Source organism: Motacilla alba, chromosome 1 (assembly GCF_015832195.1).
Source record: "Motacilla alba alba isolate MOTALB_02 chromosome 1, Motacilla_alba_V1.0_pri, whole genome shotgun sequence".
In the NCBI taxonomy this organism is placed as follows: domain Eukaryota; kingdom Metazoa; phylum Chordata; class Aves; order Passeriformes; family Motacillidae; genus Motacilla; species Motacilla alba.
In genome coordinates, this window is record NC_052016.1 from 100863444 (window position 1) to 100881442 (window position 17999).

General features: G+C 36.4%; 1 protein-coding gene across 7 annotated transcripts in view; it reads right to left on the reverse strand.

Moving 5' to 3' along the window:
• Positions 1–17999, reverse strand: part of MYO16 (myosin XVI) — a 363630-nt gene that overhangs the window by 111941 nt on the left and 233690 nt on the right. For all 7 annotated transcript variants that reach the window (XM_038163728.1, XM_038163644.1, XM_038163898.1 and 4 more), the window contains 4 exons: positions 13901–14012; positions 10577–10694; positions 9732–9803; positions 8973–9114 (listed from right to left, as the gene is read on the reverse strand). In XM_038163728.1, the coding sequence (XP_038019656.1) occupies positions 8973–9114; positions 9732–9803; positions 10577–10694; positions 13901–14012 (444 nt within the window). The remainder of the gene's footprint in view (positions 1–8972; positions 9115–9731; positions 9804–10576; positions 10695–13900; positions 14013–17999) is intronic.

A 17999-nucleotide genomic window follows, 5' to 3' on the forward strand; every position in this document is an offset into this window, starting at 1 on the left:
TCAAGCAAGTGAATAATACATCTGTTGTTTCTGACAGAAGTATTTCTGTTCTAGGACAAAAGCAGTCTGTATTTCAAAAACATGGATGAAATACACAAGCAGACCATGTACAGAATAGAATCAAAATTCTACTCATAACCTATTATACTGAACAGAAATAAAAAAGCAGGGTTCAAGATTGCTTTAGCAGCTATGCTAAAAACTAAATTTGTAGGAGAAGGAAAAAATCTTAACTTCCTAAAGTCCAGTTTCTAAGGCTATAGGTACTCATTTTCTGACATCAAGGACAACCATTTCAGGGAAGTTTCAAAAGCCTGGTTACACTTAGTTATCCTTTCCCATTTATATTTCTTTGGCAGTCAGGATTGCTTCTACATAATGTACTTCAAGGGAAACCTGTTAAGGACAAGTACTCTCTGTGTCAGCATCAAGTAGAATTTCTGGGCTCAGGCTGCCCAAGAGGTTATGTGTCCCAGGTCAGGCCTGAAGAAGGCAGATGTTCCTTCTCTGTATAAATAAAAGAGTAGCTGCTGACGTTGCATCTAATTTGTTGTGTGTCACTGCATGCATTCAGGGAAGGGATTTTATTGTGGCCAGGTGGAAGGAGTGGAAGGATCAGGGTAGAGCAGTCACCCAGGATTTGGACAGAAGAAATGGGAAAAGGACAGAGGTATTCTATTCTGTACTTGGGACTGAGTCATTGTAAGCCTGATCTGGAGAGGAAACTAAATTCACTGCAGTGAGAAAAATGAATATTTTGGGATATTCTGTCGCCGACTTTGAAACAATAATATGGCAGACTGTTGTTCTGAGATCCTTCCATATTTTTGTTTTTCTCCTTATTCCAAGTTTCCTCTGTGTCTAAATCTCTGTGCATATCAGGCTGTAGATGTAAAGGAGAAAAAGGTGAACCACTGTTGAAGTACTGAATGTAGTTCCATTGCAGTCATTGTAACCCCCTACCATGCCATTAGATGAGGATCCAGCCCTCAAAATAAATTCCTGTACAGCAAACAAAGTAAAATCATTTGAAAAAATGCATATTACAAAACAAGCTGGGAAAGACAATCCTCAGGGGCAAGCAGAGCCTTTATCAGAAATCATGCCCAAGAAGTCTGTCTTCATTTCAAAAGAACACTAGTTCAATGCACTACTGATTGTTACAGGACTAGCTGTGTGCATAAATGTCAGACATGGATTGTTACATAATAAATCTAGTCCAGAACAGCTTTGTTGGGCAGGGGAGGTTATCAGGAGGTCGATTAGCCTCCAAGGGAATTTCTACAAGAAAAAGCATAAAGCTGTATCACCACATCCATCTCTAGCAATGAATGCAATTCAAATTGGGTTTTAAAATGTAAGCCTCATTCACAACTGCTCCTGATTAGAGATGGGGGGTGTACATTTCTTGTCAGAGCAAGTTTTCAACAAAATCTGTCCATTTAGAGAAAGAAAAATTTAATTAAAAAAAAAAAAAACTACCTCAGAGGATGAATAGTAAAAATCCAGACTAATTATGTTATTTAAATTTGTTTTGAGGAAAAAAAAGAGAAGCTTGAAATTTTAGAATACTTTATAGGTTTTCAGTCTCTTTTTTTAATTTCTTTTTTTTTTCCCATTTGTATGTAGCCTTCCTTGTAGGAAGGCAAAACACGAACTGCTTTGTAGCATTGTACAAAATTGGTAATCAATTTAGCTCAAATATTGCATTATATTTCACAATTTTGAGAACTACTTAATACAAACAAAACAGCTTATCACTCCTCTGACTGATTCAATTAATAATTTGAGAGTGTATTGTTTACTTCCCTGTTGAGTCTGTGACTGCTATTTTGTCAAATTAGTCTCTCTTACTTTCCCTCAAGGAATATATAAACATTTGCATTAGGAAAAGACCAATACAAACTGACTTAATGAATTATTAAAAGTCAGGCAAAACAGGAACATGATCCTAGCTTCCAAAACTCTGGGTAAAAGCCTTAGTGCATTCCTTATCAAAACCCTGATATTTGTGAAAAATATACTGGCTTCCTAATATACTGGAGATGCATTTGTTGAAAGAAAAACATGTTTTCTCAGTGTTTTTATGAACTCCTCTTGATAATTTTAGTCTAGTATTATTGGGAGATGCACACACCACATAAAAAGAGCTGGAGGTTTTACATAATTAATATCTTGCCTACGGGGTAAGTATTAACAGCACTAGGCTCTGCATCCTCTACAACAGTGACATTTTACTATTACAATGTGCTTTTTATGTGCAAAATCTCTTCAACCATGATAGTAATTTTCTGTATTAAATTATTGCTCAGATTTTGAAAACTAAATAACAACTGACAATACAAGATCCAAATTAAAAGCATTGCTTTATATGTGGTTGCAAATTACTTTGTTCTTTTAATCTTTCTTCTTGTATTCCTCTTTTTTCATATCACTTTTCTTGCCAGAAGGAGGGTTCTATATCTTTCTACTGGCTAGCTGTCAATCATATTAATTCCAGCAAAATTACTTTCCTTAAATAATCATAGCAGAGATTCCCAAGGCAAAAGAAAGCATGAATGATTACATGTTAACAAATGAAAGGACATGTCACCAGGGTCTAAGAGAACAAATATTAGAAAAAGGTACTTTTCGTTCTGAAAAATTTTCTTATTTTCTTATTTTATGGTTACTAATCATCACTGACATAGTTGTTCATTGTTTTTCAGATACTTAATATTTACTATGTATAACTAAAAGAACTGTGGTTTTAATGGGGACTGAGACTTTGATTTCAAGTTTGAAAATATTCCCCAGAATATAAAATAGAAAAAAAACAATTTACTGATGTTGGAAGAATTTTTTATCTCTGATATCAGCACACAGGTGTAAATACTTAAAAAAACCCCAAAAACATGGATGCTCACTATAGGTCATTTTGGTTTTCTGATACACAAATTAACATTTCAGCTTACAGTATTTTACAATGTCTCCAGATTTGCCTTTTTTCCTCAGAATATCTCTGTAAAGATATCCTTATAGACTAGAAATAAATTTTTAATCTTTTACACTTAAAAACTATATAATAAAGAAACTACATAAAAATTCCTGACAACTCCTAAAAACAATACACATACAGAAGACATCCTGTCTGATAATCTAACACTTGGCAGACATCTTGCCCTTCATCAAGAGATGCTCTCAAACCATTTGCCATTCCTGGCAAGGTGAACAAAACTCCCTTTACAGTACATCTGACCCAGTGCTTCAGACAAACCTGCAGAATGTTACTTGTTCACTTTTATTTCATTGCAAATGATTCTTAGCTCCAAAATCCATAGGGTCCATTCCTTTTGTCATCTTTTGCAATCTGCCAGCATAGAGCAGTGAGATGAATCTGTAGGGGGAGGGTGATCTAGTGCACCTTTTCTTCTGCCCAAGATAGAGCAGTTCTTGCTCTTCCTCCAACTGCTGCCAGTAATGAGGAAGGCTTATATCTGATCTGGATATACTGGAAGTGATACTTATTAATGAGGAAATATTTCTCTGATTAGAGGAAGTATCTAGTCTAGCCTTCAAATGAGGTCCTTCAGAATCCTAATTAAAAGGCCCTCAGTTTTCCCAGGGGAACAGATTATACCTGTTGTCACAAACACAGTTCTTGAAGGGAATAGGCTGAATACTTCCAATTGGATATGTTGTTCTCCATCTCAATTATCGAACAAAATTACTTTCTGAAATGTTTGAGGGAGATTTTTCAATAGTCTGAAATTTTTGCTGAGATTTGGTGTCATTGCCATGTCTCTCAGGTATCTTGCTCAACAACTGTAATTTTTCTTTTAATATTAACTTACCCAGGTGTGAGTGGTACATATAGAGATGGTGGCTGGACACAACAGAAGGAAACACTGGCTCCATATCTGACAGACATTTTTTTGAGTGGCTTGACAGTTACGGCAGGAAAGAAGAAGTATATTTGCCAGTGGACTCAAGATCTATAGCTCTTTCATTAATAGCACATACTCTTCCTCAGCCCTTTCAAGTGAAATTTGTTCTGTGCTTTAAAAAATGGCATTATCTAGTTAAATGAAACACTGGAAATTATTCAGAATTACGCAGATTTCAAATTATGATATTATGCACCAAATTATAGTAGATGTTTTGTAGTTTGTCTGTTTTAAAGACTTCTCTACCTCCACATATAGAAACAATTTTCATTATGCTGTGGGTTCAGGCTCTGAAGAGTGAGTTCCTTTCCCTCCTTCCTGCACTCCCAGCACCCTTCTACTGAGTTTAGTAATAGATGAAGAAATGTTTTGGGCTTTATTTTCTGATTCCAGAGTATCATATTCTATAAATCAGATAATATGTTAAGAATTTTGTAAATTAGACATCTGAGGTCCTTCCTTTGCCCAAATAAGTGTTCCTACTGCTGCTCTTTGGCACTAGTTGAATTTTGATGGGTATGAGTATACAATCAGAATATAAAAGCTTTCAGAAACTACCTTTTAGAAATAATCTGTATGCTCTGTGTACAACAGAAATCTATGGTTGACCTGGTGGTACAGACAGAAAGCATGACTGAATGCCAGCATTCTTTGTTTCTCTGGAATGCTGCCACATCAGAATCTCAGAATGGGTCATGTTGGAAGTGACCACAGTGGGTCATCTGGTCCAACCTTCCTTCTCAAGCAGGGTCATCACAGAGCACATGGCACAGAACTGCATTCAGATGGCTTTTTGAATATCTCCAGAGAAGGAGATTCCACAGCCTCTCTGGGCAGCCTGTTGCAGGGCATGGTCACCCACACAGTAAAAAAAGTTGCTTCTTATGGTCAGGTGGAACTTCCTGTGCACTAGGTTCTGCCCATTGCCTCTTGCAATATTGCTCAGCCCCACTGAGCAGAGCCTGGCTCCAGCCTCTTGACACCATCCCCCTCTAGATTTTATAGACTGAGATGAGGTTCCCCTCTCAGTTGTCTCTTCCCAAGACTAAACAGGCCCAACTCTCTCAGCCTTTCCTCATAAGAGGGATACTCCAGTCTCTGAATCATCTCTGTAGCCCTCCACTGGACCTGTTCCAGGAGCTCCATGTCTCTCTTCTTCTGAGGAAGCCAGAGCTCTCCTGATGAGGCCTCACCAGGGCTGAGCAGAGCGGCAGAATCACCTCCCTCGACCTGCTGCCAGTGCTCTTCCTAATGCACCCCAGGACAACATCAGCCCACCTGGCCACAAGGACACTGCTGGCTCATGGACAGCTTGTTGTCCACCAGGACATCCAAGTCCTTCTCCACAAAGCTGCTTTCCAGCAGGTCAGCCCCTAGTCTGTAGTGGTGGAGAAGATTGTTCTTCCCCAGCTGCAGGACCTGCCTTTGCTGAATTTCACACAGTTCTTCCCTGCCTGTCTCTTCCCTGTTGAGGTCCTTCTGAAGGGCTGCACAGCACTCCGGGGTATTGGCCATTCCTGCCAGCTTTGTGCCTTCAGTGAACCTGCTGAGAGGCATCTATCCCATCATCCAGGTCATGTATGAATAAGTTAAACAATACTGGGCCCAGTAATGGATCCTGAGGGTGACTGCAAGTGACAGGTCTCCAGCTAGACCCAGGCCTTCTGGGACCTGCTGTTCAGCCAGACTTTATCTACGAAATATTTATCAGCTTTTTATCATGTTTTATCTACAAATAGAGAAAATGTTTTCTAACTAGCTGATTAAAAAAACATGCCTTAAACTTACTAGCCGCCAAGGAACACAGCATCAAGATTTTCTCAGGGATATATACCTAATTAGCTTGTTTTCCATGAGAAATGAAAAAACAATATTTCACAAGAATTCAGACATTCTTAAATCTCCATAAAGAAAAAGCCCTCTTGCAGAACGAGTCAGGAATTGTTAAATAATTACCTTACATTGAAATGCCATATTAAGGCAACCATGAATCTACAAAGCTGAAAATCAGCATACTTATCTGAGTAAACTTTGAAGAATTAGGAGTCTTAGGAAGAAATTCACTGAGACTATTTTGATAATAATAACATCAGTAGAACGGGAAATCATTATATAGATGAGTGAAGATAAATATCAATAATTAAAAATAATAATTATAAGCACCTGTGAGAAATGTTATTAGCTTTCTTCTAATCCCACTCTAGGGGCCAATTATAGCAAAATAATTTCTCCACAGTAGATTTTTTTAAAATTACTATCAGAATGCATAAAGTAAACAAATTTCACATCTTGTAACCAGTTTAAACCAGCATGTGGGATTATAACTTAGTTAAAACTAGACAAAATTATAAGTTTTTATAGAAGAGAACAACATTTCTAAAGGTGCATTATCTTACTTAACACCATCATTAAAATTCTTGCTTTATACCTATTGAATAGTATTTCAAGTTAATTTGCTGGATTCTGGCAAAGATTTTTATTAGCTATACTTCATATTTATAGAGCTTGGTCTTTGAAGCTTTTCACAGAATCATCTCCCCTTTGCTTAGATCAAATGATAAGCATTCCTTTTATTTTGCCTAAAATCTGTCACAAGCTTTTTCTTAGTAAATATAAGTCAATATTAAAGACCAAAACCAAGTATTTCCACCATAATAGTTAAACATGGATAACCAGCTTCCTCAAAAATGCCAATAAAAATGCTTCTTTCAGAGTTACTAAGCCAAGAAATCTAATTTTATTGCTTCATAAATTCTCACTGGTGTGATGGAAGTACAGCTAAGCTGCCTCACAACAGAAAAGGAGAACTGAGTTAGAAACCTTATTCCAGGTTTCTGATGAAGGCTTCATCCCATCTGATAAGTAGTAATTCTGTCAGTTTCCAACTGGGGACTAAAGTGTGGCCTGGAATGTATCAGACTCATGTAGTCACATAAGTTAATGTTTTTGGTGGATCTTTCAGCAGAGGTTTATTAAAACTGCACCAAACTGGAGATATAATGCTGCTGATAGCTGCTCAAATGTATTTGAAGTAAATCTGACCCACTAATCACAAATTCATTGCAGTAATCCAACTTGCATCTAGAACTTTTCTATGCTTTGATTTACTCCTCCAGTTTAAACAATATAATTAGGCTGGACAAAAAAAATTAAAAAAAGAATAAAGCTGTATGTGAGCTACTTCAACTGAGGTTGAAAAATCAGTGAAGGATGGTCAACCTTATTTCCACTTAAAATAAGCTACTTAGCTTCAAGTTTGGAAAGGGAATGAAGCTGGTTTTGGCCTGATAAAACTTAGTATATCTTGTCAGTACTGCCAATTAATCCTGAGCTGGTTAGCTTTCTATAACCAGCCTAAATGAAAAACCGACCCTTTTCAAGCATAGGTCTAATATGGGGCCAGAGGAGAATACTGGAAATTCCTCATTTCTGATACATCAAACAGCTGTCCTGTTTTAGCTGGGACTTACAACCTCACACAGTCTTCAAGTTACCTCATAGGTAGAAATAGTTTCACTGAGAAATATTTTCACAAGGTAGAGGTCACCTCTTCTACCTAGTGATTGCACTGAAAAGAGACTACAAGGTAGACAATATAAAAACAATTTTTACTTTCATTATTTGAAGATCCTATGATATCTAAAAATTATAGGTTTATATTAACAACAGAAGTACACAACACCCTATTCTGAAAGAATGTAAGATATCAGATATTAAAATTGCACACTGAAAATTATTTCAAATAATTTTAATATTTTTAATATATCAATTCTAAATTTCTTTTTTAGCAATCACTACAAAAAAGCTGACTGTAATTAGAAGTGCCTGAGCTGGATTGCTGTCTGCCACAGACATGCACTGAGATAAGCCTCTGTTCCATAAATCCCAGGAATGAATGAGAGAGAATTGTGACCTCATGTTACTGCCCTTTCTTATTATATAGAGAGTATGTCAAATTAGGCCATGAACTGGAAAATTGCCCTAGCTTAGTGTCACAAACAGACAAGTAAAATCATTCCATGTTACTTCTGTTTGCCTTTAGCAGGAAGGGAGACACTTCTGGTGGTGTATATATAATGACAGACAGATTTTAGATGCAGCAAGCTGAATTACTCAGGCATGGTACCTTTTTCTCTTAGCTACACCCATGGAAGAGAGGAGATTTGTCACTAATTGGTCTATGAATAGGAATAAAAATAAGATTGTGAGTGTAAACTCTAAAAGAGGATACCTTGTCCTATGCAGCCACAGAGATATGATATAAGGAAAACATACTTATGAAAGTTCCACATCAGCCATTAGTGAATTGCCATTTACCAATAATTCCAAGCCACTTGTATTTTATGTTCATAAGAAAACTCAGCTGAGCATTTCAGCTGTTGAACTTTGATTAAGTCACATGCATATGATCATCTAATTAGGTCTACTGTCTTAGTTTGTTGCTTTGATTCCACTGAGATTTTGGGGTTTTTGTTCCTTTAATTTGTTTCTTGACTGCTCCACTGATGCACATTAATTAGCATTCATTTTTCCAAGAAGCCATGCTGGATAGCAACAGCATCAAATTTAGAAGATGCCAACCTAGGGAACATTCTTAGAATATTTAAATCAGTTAAGTTTAAACATCCATTTGAAGACCTTAGAATAAAATTCTGGTTTTAATAACCTGTGCTAAGGTCACTGTTTTGGGAAGAAAGAACAAGTATGTTCTGCATTAAAAAAGCACCAAGCAACATTTTCCATGTTGAAAGACTTAGCTCATTCTGTATGGTCAGGTCCTAAAAGGCTATTAATTGTAACCACCAATCTAGATTACCATGGCCCCCTATCTAAGCAAACAAATAAACAAATATGCTACAGCAGAAACAGCTAGAAGGAATGACCAATGCTTCAAAGAGCCAAGCAGCACTGTCATGCTATTATAAAACTCTTTAAAACGTTATCAGTGTGCATTGAATTCCACCATTTAAAGGAATCATGTTTCTTTTAGGGTTATGAATGAGAACAGTTAATGGAACACCTAATAGTTTCCAATGGCATTCCTACCTGCCACTCTCATCTTGATTTTGAAGGTAGCAGTTGATTGTGTTGACTAAAAAGCTAAATAAACGACCATACAGAGATTTTGCCAAGAGATCCCGGTAAAAATCTGCAATCTCTATAGTGTGCCTCCGAACAATCGTGTCTCCTAAGAGAAAGAGCAGAAAATGGAGATGAAAGTGTGATGTAAACTTTGCCTTAAGTAATTTTAGTTACAGTAAATTTAGCAACAGTTACCTCTCCTTTGCCAAACATTTTCATGGTGTTAGCTTTTTTTTCTGAAGCCTCCAGTGCAAGATGAGAAGACTGTCAACACTCAAAAGATTTTAAGTTTGGAAATACATGCCTTGATACTTTGTTCAAAAGAAATGTGTATGAGTACTACACAGAACTAATATTTATTGAAAATTTTTTTTCAGATTTTTTCCCTACGACACTCCTGTTGATTACAGTTCTTAATAATATTCTCTATTAATAGCTAATCTGTTATCTTGACACACTTTTGTAACATTAATCAAGTTAGGAGCCCATCAGCATCACAGTGTGAAACTGCTTTGTTCCATATTACAAAAGCATTTCTAATTTAGTGGCCCAGTCTGATTTACTGCATGGCAGATAAGCCTACATATTCCTCAGAGGGAATATTTACAGGACCATAAAAGTAATAAGAAACAAAAAAATTGACAGCTTTTAAATTTTTTAAAACAGGAGGCTCAAAATGTCACCAGGTCTGATCTATGAGAATGTAAGCTTGGAGAACATTACCTTTAAAATACTGAACATCAGTTGTTAAGGCTGAAGCAAGCTCATCTGGTGAAACCTGCAGCATCCCTGCCACTGAAAGGAAAAGAAAATGTAAAGAAAGACTGATTTATGTGATACCGCATATTCCACTTTTTACAACAGATTCGCATCTGTAGATTTCTTTTGAATAGTGAAAGATTCCAAACGTTAAAGAAAAAGGGTGCAGTCACAGGAGTAATCAAAATTAACAAACACATAAAATCGGATTATTATAATCAGTACTTTGCCAAGTATGAATGTATCTGTATATTACATTACAGCTTTCTTTCCCCTTCAAAGACTACTCAGGACTTTCCCCAGGGTTTGGCAGACTTTCTGTGGTATCAGAGTGAAGGTATGCTACTTATTGACATTCTCTATCCATAAGCCACTTGGAGGAGATTCGTTAGTGACCAAGGGGGCAAACTTCAAAGCACAGAAACAAGAGTCCCTTTTAAGACATAGATTTTGAATGTAAGGAATTCAATTCAAGGCAAATTGTTCAGCTGTTGACAAGCAGTGCAAAAGCATTTCAAAACAAGTCCGCACAAAGTGCACTGTACAATTTCTTTTGGCAAACGATAGCATTAAATATGACATTTAATTAGCTAATTTGCAATACTGGCATTTTATTTCATCCCATAAAAATCAGTAATTTATAAAACGCCCAAGTCAATTGGATACTGTCTTCCCACAGTAACTTATGAATTTTCAGAAGTCTCTTTTTTTTGTCTCCCTGGAATTGTGTTTCCATCTGTCGGTGGAACAGCGCAACTTCCCTGCTGTGGGACCAAGCAGGTGCCGCTCCAAGGTCGTGTCCTACTGACCTTGCTCCAGTAGCTGCAGGTCTGACACGAACGCTGTCTCAGCATCTGTCAGGGCCGTGAAGCGAATGTCTCCAAGATGCAGAATTGCTGAGAGAATCACAAACAGGTTCTCCACCTCCTGCATATTTTTTTTCAGAATTAAAGATAAAGAAAAGATCTGTTGGACACACCAGTGAAAGGCAATGCTTTATAAAAATACAAATTCTGTTAGCTTGTATCATCAGCATTTGATAAGTTGAAAAGCATTGACAATTGAATTATTAACAGAAAATTTGAAATCAAACTGGAACCTAGGATATGAACCAACAAAATTACTTTTTATTTCCTTGTTTTAATGTCACATTAACCGCTGGGTTAAGAAAGTTTTTCCCAGTGTGATAAAAATAGTGAAATATCTTTAATGGATGCACTGTTTCTGCAAGAAATAAAACATATATTGTCCATAGAGAATTTCCATTGAGACAATTTCTGTATCTGGGAACAGCAAGAATTTTTTTGCCTCAGCCAAGTGAATTCACAAAGTGTCTAGCTCTATAGGTTCCTGGTATTCAAAGCTGTAATTAAGGTCCAAAGCAAACAAAAACAACTTTCCTTACCCTCACACTTTCCCTCTGAGATTGCACACTCTTCTGTGATGTCTCAGATTGTGAAGCAGTTATCTTTAGGGGCAGATTTTTTCTGACCTCATTTTTATCACAGCAAGAAGAAAACTAACTTTCTTCAATTGTTTTGGTTGGTTAATGATATTTAACATATTTTTAAATTCAAGGTAAAATATCATCTGGGGAATATGAACCTTAAATCCTAAAATATGGAAAGAATTGTGTGTTTTTGGAAGGTTTGTTTTTTTTTAAGATCAGTTATATAACAATGGTGCTTTTTAAAATGGTAAAACAGGAAACCTGATATCCACTGTAACATTAAATGGCATTATGTACAGCAGAATTAATTGATAAATCTTGAAATATTTTTTTAATAATATTTAGAGCCTGATTCTGCTGAAACTGCAAAAGTGACAGTGAGAAATTTCACTTATCAGAATTTGCAGACTAAGATTATACATAAACTACTAATGAAATACTTAGCTAATATGTCCTCTTTTTTTCAAGTTTTCTTGTTCATTTCTTCATGTCCTTTCCCTGATAAATACGCCAGTCATAAAAGGACGTTAGAAAATTTTAAATTTTCTAAATTTAATAATCTAAATAAATTTTTCTGGGATCAATTATAGTACCTCCAGTGCTGTTCAAGCCAGTTTGCATCTCTAAACTACACTTTAAGACAAGAATGTCAATTGCTTACTGTATGAGAGAGGTGTCAATAGGGCAACAGTGCATTTTAGTATTACAGGGTACCAAAGCTGAAGATTCAAAAAATCCAATATATCCAGAGAAAGTTTGAACAAGATAACTCTTAAAATAGAAGTTATGCTAATATAGAATTCAAACTAGGGTGCTATACTCATTCTTGGGATGGTATCTCAGGCAAGATGAAATGTCACACCGTCAGTGCACACTTCTTGCTTGTAGGTTAACTCGTTCAGAAGTGGTTTGGGGATTACTGTGCAGCACTGAACGACAGTGGGCTGGGATAGCTTTTGATTCTGGTGATTTTGGTAAGGTCTCAGGCATATTTTACATTCCAGATTCTCAAACACTTTATCATTGTGTAAGATGCATGTTTCCCCACCTTTAAAACAGTAGTTGGTTTTAATAAACACTAACATCCTTTGGAAGATAGCATTAATGCCTGCTAAAGAATTTTTATGCAGTTCTTCAAAAAGATTATCTGCTCTATCATTACATGTGGCCAGGTAGTCAAAGAATGATACATACAGATGTCTCCCTCTACCTCAGAAGTAATGGGTAGAAATTTTAAGAATGTGTTTTATCTACATATTGCCCTCTAACATTCAACACAGGAGACCAGCCTGCAGTACTTGAGAGTTTCAGAGATTTCTTCTCCCCTAATTATTATTCTAATGCTGCCTGAATACAGACCAGCTTTCAAGATGTTGACACTTTTCTGAGAGATAACTTCTTTTCAAGAATTCTGAGTGAAATGAAGTATTGGATTCAAAAGAATACTGTATATGAAACATTCTCAGACAGCTACTGCAGGCTTATAAATCATGATTCATTTAGCATTCAATTATTTACTTATGGGCTGAACCCCTTCCTCAACAGAACAGAAACATTCATGAAAGAGCAAGAGAGATCCACCAAACTGTGATCACTGACTTAATCCAGAAGTGTCTAGACCTTTTGTTATTGCAATCTATGGGTATAGAGCTTGAGTCACTAAGAGCAAGGAATAATATTGTCAAATATAGCCATGTGTGTTCAATTTTGTACATGGCCTCATGAACATTCATGAAAATAAACCCTACTTTTCATTACATTGAAAGGTAACACTTTTTACTGCCTTAACTAGGGAATGCCAAACAGCTCCATGGTGTACCACTACCACCACAGAAGTCTAAACTTCCCACCTAAATAACAGCTTCAGCAGATTCAAAAATTTTTTGCTGATAGCCCATAATCCTTTTTTATTACAACTGCTGCCCGTCTGTCATTTTTGATGATGTTTTAACTTAGAGTTACATTAACTTTTTGTCCCCTTCTTTCTAATGATATTGTATAGGAGTTAGTTCTTACCTCCTTCTAAAAGCACTGTTGTTTTTGTATTTCTGTTGCAGAAGTGCTCCAGCTACAGTGTGCTAGGTAGCATACACATTTGTAAGAAATATGGGGAGTTTGTAAAGCACTGTAGTATCTTGAAGGGATGTATAGTTTACATGAGTTCTTATATTCATCCTTCTATTTCTTCTGATTTCTGTCACACCTCTGTCCTCTAGAACATCTCCTTGATTAATTTTCCAAATTATCTTCTTCATTCATTTAATAGAATTAAAGACAAACAGCAGGCCTATCTTCTTGTTGCTTTTGGGGAATTAAGTCAGCTCTTTCAAGTTACCTGGCTCTAATTTTCTTTCCTAAATAGGTATTTACTTCTTTTCAGGTGATGTTAGCATATGTGTGTTTCATAAAATTAAAAAGGATGGGAGATAATAAGGAAGAGGAAAGAATTTCCGTGGCTTTTATGAGGTGTCATATGGGATTTTATTGCTTCTTTTTATCTATGTAATTTAATTGTTCAGAGTATTAGACCTTGAAGCTGTTTTGTGAATCTTTAAGAACGAAAAAGATTTACATTGTTGGTTCTGTGTCTAATTAAAAGTGATTACAGTAATTTCCCTGGAGTAAACTAGTGCTGTATTTGTTTCAAAAAAATAAAAAAGACACAGAAGCTCATGTAACTTACCAGGCTATTGAATCCCAGAGCACCTAGAGCTTGTTTTAGTATGGTTAATTTCTCTCTGTTTTGAGGGTTGGCTGCTAACATCGTCTCTTCTGACCCAGTCTGGCTTAGATACCTGCACAGAGGAAAAACAGCATATTGGGTATTTACTGGGTTTATACCATGCCAATTTTGCCATTCTTGCACCACCAGAGATTCCCCTTCAGGAGGCAGATTTGAGGAGAATCTCTGATAACTCTGACTGCTCTAAATTCTCCTCTTGCTGACAGAGGAATAGATCAGCCCTTAACTGCCCCGATGATCATTCCTTCCCCCAGCAGCTGAATGGGTGATAGGTGTACTCAACATCTCTCAAAATGAAACAGTAACCAAGTACACAGAGTAGTAAGAGTACAGCCCTTAAGCTGCACTGCTTTACACGCTGCAAAGCAAAAGGAAATTTGATGTACCTTCCCAAAAACAATGATTAGCAGAGAGAAAGAGAGACAATAGTGCAGCAGCTAGCTCAGGAAAGGAGAAAATGTGAGCAACATAAAGAGTAATAATACAAAACATTAATCACAAACAGTAACAAAACAGATTATGGAAAAGTTCAGCAATCTAGCCTTTACAACCATTTATTTTGACTCTTGAAGTAAGTCCATATTTTTAAAAGTATTCAGGTATTCTTCATAGAGCTAAAATCACTGAGAATGAGGTGTCTGAATATCTTACAGGATCTGACTTCTAATTACATAATGCTGAGAAGGTAAGATATTTTCTTTTATTGCTTACACTAAATTATCATAATCATTAAAATACACATTCATCTCACAATCTGCACTCTTCACAAATGTCACTTAAACAAAAGAACTCTCCACACCTTTGTCCAAATAGCATCATCACTACACCAACAAAGGTAGACAATTTACATACATTTCAGCCCTCACCCTTCGCCACAATTACAACAAAATTTCCCCACAATTATTCTGCTCTCTACTGATGTTCAGTCTACGATCTGTCACTTAAATATGAGAAACAACACTGGTTTAATTTTTGACAATTCTTGCTTACAATCATGTTCTCATACCGCTATAGAGAAGACATAGTTTCAAAATAAACTCCTATTACCACAGAAGGTCTGGCAACACTCTAGTAGGGGTGGTAGTTCTTATAAGGATGCCCTTTGACATGGATGTGTGCAGGAAGAGTTATTTAGTATTTGCACTTTTGTAACAGATGAGGTTTAAAGAGTACCCACAATGAAACATAAAGTGCATTTTTAGTGAATCCATATCAGATTTACCAGTGTGGGTTTCCCTTGCAATGATAATGATATAATTTACCCCAGCAGGTGGGCAGAAGAATGATAGGGTTAAAAATGTGTGCCTGGGAGCATAAGTACCTTTTGCACCCACAGGAGGACTAACTCAGCAGTTATCTCAAGTATGAACATGCCTCTCACATCAGTGGATAAAGCTGGTGGCTCACAAACCATTGAGAACGTGTGTCTGTGAGCATCACTGCCAGTGGTTCCCCAAGGTTTCTAAAACATTAATTTTGTCAGACTGAGATAGGTACAAATGATAGCACAGCTGTCAAATCAGCTAGAGCAGATGACACAAAGTATAGCCAGCTTTATGTTGTTTTGTGGTTTGGTGGTTTTTTTTTTTGGTTTTTTTTGTTTAGTGTTTTTTTGTTTGAGTTTTTTGGGTTTGTTTTTGGTTTTTTTTTGTTTTTTTTTTAATTTTCTGGGCTTTCTACGTTGCCTGTAGGTTCAAAGGTTCACTAGAATACATCTAATACTGAATCTGGCATAGAACCTTCTGGTGTAAAGGCTAATCCATCAGAAAAAATTTCCACTCTTCTGAACTGCTGCATGAGCTTATGCCAGTAACAAGATATGCATCATGTACTGGTGGCATTTTTGCTCCATAATTAGGAGATTTACAGCAGTAGCCACTCTGCTGTCAAAATATTCTTTTGTTGAATGTTGTAGGAGTTGGAAGCATATGGCCATTTCTGCAAAAAAAGCCTCCTCCTCAATGGTTTTGTCCCTAAATAACTCTTTGTCTCTGTACTGAGCAGGGAGTAGTCTTTCCTGCACTGTGAATACTCCACACTTCTCCTTTTTAAGCCACCCCATTTAACCAGCACTTTTTTAGCACAGCTGAAGTGACAGTGCAAAAAGCTGTGTGAGTACTACCAGCCCCTCTGAAAGCAGGCTGCAGCACAGCAAAGTGGTGCAGAACCCTCACTCCCCGAGAGGAAAGGGCTGAGCTGAAACCACCCGTGCCAGTTCTTGCCTTCAGCACGGCGTTTGCTGATTCAGCAGGGGGCAAACTGGGTACCTGCCAAACCAGGTGCCTATGGCTCTACAAACCATCCATAAACTGCAGCATCTGCTGGGACTTGCCTGTTGGCAGAGAATCTGACTTTCCCAGCTATGCACCTCCTGAAGACTTAATCAGCAGATGTGCTGGTGCTCTTGGAAAGGGATGCAGTTGGACATTTTCTAAGGTGCACTTCAATTTAGGTTCCCCAGTTTAAAAGCAATTAAATTATTTTATAACATTTCATGAGGCCCACTCATTTTTCAAAACTATTTAAGGACTAATGAAATATGAAACATTGCTTTGAAGACCTGCACATTTGACTGTTATACATTTATAATACAGAGTATACTTTTATTAAGGAAGGATTAATTTTATAGAGCACTTGGAACTGCTGATGGGTATTATATAACCCTCACAAAATGTAAGAAATATACAGTATAACATAATGTATTCTAGCCATACAAGGAAACATATTTTCCTAATTATTAAGTTCTGCCTCAGAAACTTAGTAACATTTGGATAGAATTTTATTTTTCTTTTAAAACAGTTCCCTGACAGCTCATTCTTTCCACCTTAAAGATGTTGAGGACTAAAAGGGTTTGAGACATGACTTGTGTCAATATTACTACTACTATTTACATTTAAGTGTCTGGAACAAATCTTAAGTTGTCCCCTCTTCCACAAAATTAAGTAAAGAGGAAAGAGATGTGTCCCAATGCAAAAGTCCTTATAATAATAAACATTCCTTGGTTGAAGATACATAATTTTTCCTTAAAAAGTAAACTTTTTTTTAGGATGTGTATCTTTCCTCATATTTATAGTGCATCTTTGTCTTATGACATTCAAGTGGCCTAGGCAGAATGGCATTGCTGGTGATGAAGAAGAACTAAACTGCTTAAAATTTATATTTTGAACCTACCATGGAGATTTTATTATTACTTTTACTTAGATTATTGCCATTGTGAACTATACCATGAAAACCTACAATATTATTTGAGTGTGTGCAATTTTCCTATAAGTTTCCAACAAAATAGTCTGTGTTCAAATGTAAACCAGATCTGGTGACTCCTGAGTTCTTTGTTGCTGATAATTTTAGTAAAAGAGGTACTACTGCTATACAATCCAGACCTGATGTTCCATAATATCTGATGCACACAGGCTGTGCACCAGCAGTTTCATTCCTAATTAGTTCAGTTTTACTAGCCTTACTGGCATATCTCTGTGTGCAAATTCATCCTGAAAATGCACAGTCAAATTAGTTTACTGTACCTTTAGAAAAAGATTCTCAGATTTTGGATGAAGTTGAGCCTCTTAACTGAAGGTAGCTACGCAGACAAATGATATTTATATCTCTCACAGAAGTGACAAACCAAAGAGTTTATGTATTCTAGTAATTAATCCCTTTCTGCTGACAGTTAACTATTTGTTTTGAATGCTACCCCATGCTGACATTGGCATAGGACTAGTACTTTTATATCAGCACACAAAAAAGTTTTAAAGGCATAGTCAGTGATTTTTATTTAAAAAAGAAGAAACTCACTGATTCACAAAACTTCTTTTCTTAAAGAAGATAAACTAATTGAATTGCAGTAGAGTCACATTCAGTAAAGCACAATGCTGTATTAGATAGACAATTTCTTGAGAAATATAAGGGGACTATATAGTTTTTCTTTCTGATTTTTCTTCTAACAGTTCTAATTTGCAGCACTGTAGCAATCTTATCTATTCTAGTCTCTAAAAGAAAAAAAAAAGTACTATTTAGAAGAAAAAGTCAATGGTGGTAATTT